This window comes from Pteropus alecto, unplaced genomic scaffold (assembly GCF_000325575.1).
Source record: "Pteropus alecto unplaced genomic scaffold, ASM32557v1 scaffold76, whole genome shotgun sequence".
NCBI lineage: Eukaryota > Metazoa > Chordata > Mammalia > Chiroptera > Pteropodidae > Pteropus > Pteropus alecto.
Genome location: NW_006443138.1, coordinates 8,139,782 through 8,146,564, shown reverse-complemented (window position 1 = coordinate 8,146,564; position 6,783 = coordinate 8,139,782). Strand labels below are relative to the sequence as shown.

The 6,783-nt window shown below is 40.4% G+C and overlaps 1 protein-coding gene across 1 annotated transcript in view; it reads left to right on the top strand.

Annotated features, from left to right (window-relative positions):
• The first annotated feature begins 3,757 nt into the window (after positions 1-3,757).
• Positions 3,758-6,783, top strand: part of PTPRR (protein tyrosine phosphatase, receptor type R) — a 223,204-nt gene continuing 220,178 nt past the window's right edge. Inside the window, exon 1 of the mRNA XM_006923740.2 lies at positions 3,758-4,147. Within this exon, the coding sequence (XP_006923802.1) occupies positions 4,090-4,147 (58 nt within the window). The 5' untranslated portion in view covers positions 3,758-4,089. The remainder of the gene's footprint in view (positions 4,148-6,783) is intronic.

Below are 6,783 nucleotides of genomic sequence, written 5' to 3'. Positions count from 1 at the left end.
TGCCTGCTACCCCACCTCTATTCCCATCCTCCATAGAAGAGACAATTTCCTCTTTTCTGCTCTACTTTAAGCATCCCTCTAATGTGATTCTCTCAAGCATGATTTTACTCACTGTCTGTCTTTGTTCACTAGATGCCAGATCCCAGAGTACACTGCCACAAGCAGGGCCTCATTCTCTTGGAGACAATCTCCTGTGGGTGTTTGTCACCACAGAGCTTTGGGTGAGAAAGCTCTGGCAAGTCTAGGGTCAGCATCTCCTGCTTGGTCCAGATTTAATTCTAGGGAGCCATCTATATCTGACTCACACACACACACTCTCTCTCTCTCTCCTCTCTCTCTTCTCTCTCTCTCGCACTCTCGCACTCTCGCACTCTCGCACTCTCGCACTCTCGCACTCTCGCACTCTCTCTCTCGCACTCATGCCAGCCCTGGTTACTGGTGAGTGAACCTGGTGATGCCCCTTGATGTACAGGAGTGCTGAGCATTCATGGGAAGTAGCATATCCTAATGATTTGTGATTGTGAATCCTAACTTTACCAACCTACCTTTTGATTCATTACTTACTACTTGATTTGGGGCAAGTTACCTCTCTGTACCTTAAATGTCTTATCTCTGAAATGAGATCATGACAGTGCCTCCTTGAAAGGATATTATAAAGTTTAAATGGAATATCCATGTACTTAGAACAGAACCCGGCACATACAAAGCACTCAATTAATATTATCTCTCATTATATTTAAAAATAACAATTAAAATAAATTTTAAAAACTCTAAGTCTATGGATCTAATTTCTCTAAAATGTCCTAAGGAAGGATAGCCAATATATTTCTCCATTTATGGACAAGTAAAGATGGAGGCTTATAACAGTTAAATTGGGTTTGAGGACTGGCTCTAAAAGGCTTCTCTTCTGTATAAATTCTCCCTGAATCTTACCTCATAAGAAAGAGATTATGCATTTGCTGGAGAGGGAAAGTCTATATGATATGAACTTTCTATTTATCTTTTAAAAGGTAAATGATTTCCTTTAGGACACAGCTCTGTAGGCCACTACTAATTTGCATAGATCTCTCATATTAATTTCTGTGCTTCTCTGTATTTGAACTAAGTTTTTAAAACTCTGGTGCAGCGTTTTAACCAAGCTTCTCTAAAAAATAAATCACCTTCACTAGTATTAGATCACAGGGTCAAAGAAAAGCAACATCTATGGACTCACTGGGAATATTTCTCAAATGTTAAGGGGTTGATTATTTCTCTAATTGCCTAATTCACTTTTTGTCCTTTGACTTCACATGTCATGGTATCAGCTCCATTAGAAGTATATTAGATTGACTCACTAACGAACATGAATTTTTCTTGCTCCATTATCTTTTTCAAGTAAATTAATAATGAATGTCCAGTCACTAAAATTACAGCTTACTCAAGATTATTTTTACTATGCTGAACTATTTTATTAGTATATCTAGTCAAATTGGAAATTGGAAAATTTTGCTGCTAAGGAGATCTTTATGCACAGTTTAATACTCAGCTACCTGTACCCCTGGGCAAAATAAATAGCTTGCTGACTGCTTGTTGGCAAAGTCTCAGGCAATTATATTAGTTGAAACTTTAAATGCTCCCCCTCACACACACCAAAATGTTGGATTATCTGTAAGAAAGCAAGGGGTTCAGGACACTGCTGCAGGTTGTTTCATTATCATACATGCACTTATTTCTTGGACATCTATGTAGGTTTGGAAATTAATATTCTTTTAGGAAAGAAGAAAATAAGGGAAGCACTTCCATCAAAGTGGCCTACTATTCTTTCCCTCCAATTCTCAACTCTGCAGAAATTCTAATACCAGATGTTAGACAAGAAGGGTTATTCCTCTAAGCTTTAAGCACAGCTAAATAAATTATCTCAAATACTTATTTTGTATGAATTCCAAAGAGCCAGGTTAATGGTCAGTATTAAACTTTATCAACCAATTGCTTTCAATTTATTTTTTTTCTGAGCACTTATTTTGTGAGAGGCACTGATCTAATCAGTTGAGATACATCAATGCATAAAATTGCCAAAGATCTCTACCACTGAAGAAGGAATATCACTGCAAGGTGAGGGGGAGGGAAACAAGTAATAAATGAGATTTAATAAGCAATTCTTTTGGTATGTTAGAAAGCGATACATTCTATGTAGAAAAAAAAAGACTGGGGAAAAGTGAATTGGAGTAGGGGAAGAGGTTGCAGCTTAGAGTGGTTTGGGGTAAAATGGTAGTGCCACAGAAATGGTGCATGACATACCCATATGGGGAAGTAGAGGAGTGGGGAGAGAGAAGCTGTACATATGTCTATTTTCAGCATAAGAGACCTGTCTAGGTATTAAAATTACATCTCATTCTCCCCTTCTCCCACTTGTTCGAATGCAATTCTTGGCCTTGTCTCTCAGTGCTGAAGATGAAATAAATTATAAAGAAAAAGATACTGCCTAGGCTCTCAGATCCTATGAGATCCTGACTAATTTAAGCCCTTGTGGGTAGCATATTTCCTATTAATTGTCCCAATTCACAGTGGATGGAGGAAGAAAGCCTTGAGTGAGAGATGCAGTTCAATTCAATAATCACTTATTAGTACCTTTTATTTGCCTAGAATGGCTTTATTCAAGTTAAGCGACAGAAAGATGCAGACGTTCTTATGGAGACCTAGACTGTGTTGTAAGACAAACTACAGATAAATGAATATCTGAAAAGAAATATGAGGCAATGCTAAGCATATGTATACGTTCATATGTGATAGAGAAATATCACTGTAATCTGGATTTAGGACAGGGATCTCTGGAAAAGTGAGACCAAAGTTAGACTTTTGTAAGCTTGAGTGTGGTAGTGATGCTAATGGAGAAGAATGGAGAAAGGAAAACAGCATTTCCTGAAGACACAGAGGCAGAAAACTCCTGGGATAGTTAAGGGAGTGAAGTCTGGCCGAGGGACTTTATGTAGTCACTAGACTAATATAAGAATTTTGACACTCCAAAGTGTTAGATGGGGGGAGGGGTCACCTGTATTACACAGATTGTCGTAACCTCCCTAGAGGCACAAAGCTGCTCTGGAGGAGCCCACTCACAGAAATGATTTTATTACCTCTCACCTTAGAAAGTAAAATGGAGACTAAGGATAATTATCTCCAAAAAACAAAAAGGCGCTTTCGTTTCTTCAATTACACAGAAATTTCCTAGTAGTCTAAAAGTGTGGCCTCACTTCTTTCTGTCACGATAGTCAAAAACTTTGGACTTCTGTAAGGAGAAAGTTTAAATATAGGGGTTGAGCTTGAGAGACAGGGAAGCAGAAACAAAAAGAAAGCTGTTAGCACAAGGCAGCCCAGGACACTCATTTAGGCTTCCCCAGGCACCTATACTCCATTCCTGTACGCTGTCCCCAGAAGCTGGTCGATCTGCGGCCCAGCAAAGGTCAACTCCAGGCAGTGCGGTCTGACCACACGTAAACCAAGATTTGGAGAAAGAGCAGGATGGGTCTTGGGGTTGACACTTTCTTAGGCTCCCTCCTCTAGTTCCTCTGGTCAAGACCAGGTTTTTGACAGACTCTCAAATCACCGTCCCAGGAAGCCCCCCGAGGGGGCGCCTGCTCCCCTCGCAGCGGCCGCTAAGACCCGGAGAAGTGGAATTTCATTTTGAACCCCAGGTGCCGCGCGGGGGCCAGCGCTGGGCATGCTCAGTAGCCGCGGCGCGTCTGGCTGCTGCTCGCGCCGCACTGACCGCGCGCCACCGGCTCCAGGGCCGGCGCGGGAGTCCGCCCGCCCTCTCCGCCGCGGCTGCCGGGCTTCCAGAAGGCCAAGCATTAGCAGCCTCAGAGCGCCTCGGCCCCCACCCTGCTCCACCCGCGTCACCAGCCGCCTCCTACTCCTCTTCCTCTCCCCTCTCTCAGGGAGGCGAAGCTAGGGCGGCTTTCAGGCGGCGCTGCAGACCGCTCTGCAAACCCCAGCCGAGGACCTGCGAATGAATCCCGGAGCCCAGAGACCCCTTGGCGGCGGCTCTTTCTAATAACACTTTGCCTGAAGTGGGGTCGTGGCGGAGTTTCTCCTCCACCTCTCAATGCAAACACTATGCGGAGAGCAGTCGGCTTCCCTGCGCTGTGCTTGCTTCTTAATCTTCACGCTGCAGGTAAGGGGTTGCCGGGCAGAGCTGGAGCTGGGGATGAGATGGGAAGGATACTGCACATGCTTAAGGACTCTAGGAAAAGCTTGCCTCTCAAAGAAAGCAAGACAGTACTGGCAGGGAAGGGGCGAGGGAGTCATGCACCTGTTGGAAGACTGAGGGCAAAAACTTAAGCTAAAATCAGCTCTTGATTTTTCCTTACCTTGTACAAGTAATAGTGAACATTTTCAATATGAATACAGGTTTGCTTCCCCTTCCTCTCCAGCTAGACTCCCCAATTCTGTTTCTAGGCTATGCAGTTGAGTGCCAGTTTCTCAGGAGCCAGACAAGCCACCCTGCTGGATGTAACCTTTTCTACTGCAGCGGCTACATCTGTAAGGTCTCTTGGTTTAGCGAGAGCTCAGAGGGATGCTTCGGCTGTAACCTGATGGACCACATCTCCGCCCAAAAGGTCGCAATACATGGTTCACGTTAAGGATGCCGCCCCAGGCTCCTTTGGCCCCTGCTCTTATCACTCGAATTTTCTAAACCAATAAGAGGAAAGAAAGGTTTAAAATAGGACCCTGTCTTCTCTTTCAGCATCATGGTCAGCATTCGAGGGCACTGAACAAAATCTCAGTCATAGTTTCAAGGCTGACAACCCAGGGTAGGCACCGTCTCTGGGAAACTGATGAGGTCCAGCCAAAAGTCACAGTGAGATTGCTCCCAAATATAAATATATTTACTATCAGAACCAATATCAGGTTTTCTATGGGAGCAAACCTTAGGAAGTACCTGGGGAATTTATATGCGATGTCACTACAGACCCTGCTTTTTGGATACACGCAGCTTCTGTGTAATGCAAGGACTTGCTGGACTGAATCCTTTATCATTTTTACACTCACATGAGCCAAAATAGAATATGGCAGAGAGATTTTTAGGAACCCTACTGCGATAGCAGTTGTCCATGCAGTAGTTCTGTAGCAACCAAAGACTAGATGTTTTCCTTGAGTTTACTTGTCATCCTATCACACATATTCATATTCATTCATTCCCTTAACTAACATTTATTGAATATGTGCTATGTTCCAGAGGTAATGAATAAACATAATGGTTGCAAATTACAGTTCTTGTGATATCTTTTAAAAAGAGTGGGCGAGTCTTTTTCTATATGTGCAGTAATGAGAGTAAAGTATGGTACTTTCTTATTTCTAGCTAATGCTATTTTAATTTATTGTGAATCTCATGAAGAAGTAATGTATAGGAACATTAAGGCTATAATTAAGCACACATGATAATTGTTATAATTATTATGTTATATTGTGAAAATTTCAATAGTTCTTTGGCACCTTTTGAAAACTAGAAATAGCCACAAATTGGTCATTAAATTATTTGCAAATAGCTGTAATGAATCTTTTTATTGCCACATAAAAATCTTTAATGCTGAAATATGGAATGAAAGTATACACATTGGATTGAGTTTTACTTATTGTTTAATGATAGCACTGACATAAACATTCATTACCCCCCCCCAAAAAAGCCTCAATTCTTACAAAGTTTAAGAATGATTTAGTTGATCTATCAAAAACATCAGTGTAGTTATTTTTTAAATTAATATATAAACATATCTAAAGATCACATTTAATATATTGAGTAATTATAGCTTAAAAGTTATAAAGGAACTTAAAAATAAGCAAGGTGGAAAACACTTCTAAATTTGTTCTAGGTGAACATTTGGGATGAAGTAAATAGAGGACTTTTGTTCATCAAAGGAGTAGACTAGAAGTCTGTAGCCCTAGAGTCTACCTGGAGCTCAGCCAAAGGGTGTATTACCAAAAACAGACCAATTCATTTCTATTTTGACTCCTTAATTTGCAAAAAAAAAAAAATATGTATATAAAAGATTATTTAACCAATTTTAATTTAATAAGGCAGTGCATTGAAGGACTATCTTTTACAGATTTCACTTGCAAGATACTATATAAAAATTAATTATATCCATTTTTAATATAGTGCTTTCGATAGGTGTTTTTACACAGCAGATTGCAAGTTTAATATTGTGATTTTCTTGCCAGTTTCATTTTGAATGCATTTTAATTTTAAACAGCAATTTGTGGGTCACAAGCTGTCATCAGATTAAAATTCATCACAGTTGTCTAATAACATTGTTAGAACTTTCCGTTAGAACGGAAACAAACACAGATTTCTTGATCTAAGCTCCTGTAGATTTGAGTAATAAGAAAGTGAGTGGATTAGAGGACAAAGATCAAGAAGTCACTACTTCTCTTCTTGTTGAATGTCCGGGTTTGTGTCTTTTACAGAAGGCTCTCTTCTCAGGATAGAAGTGGGCTTTATAAAGAAGAGAAATGAATTATATATATTCAGGCCTCTTTGACTGAAAAGCTAATTGATCCATTTTGGTTATGCCCAGGATATCAGCAACTACTTATGCTGGCGGAACTGATGACATGTTAGAACCCTTTAGGGATGGGAGAAATTGGCTGACAGGATATGAGTGCTCTTCTTAGCTATACTAGGAATGGTTGACTTTGATATAGTCGTGCTCCTAATGATAACATAGCAAATCATTTTCAACTGAGTGCTATCTTTAATTATTTGGTTATGCTTGCTCGAGTTACTTTGCAAAATTATATATATATATA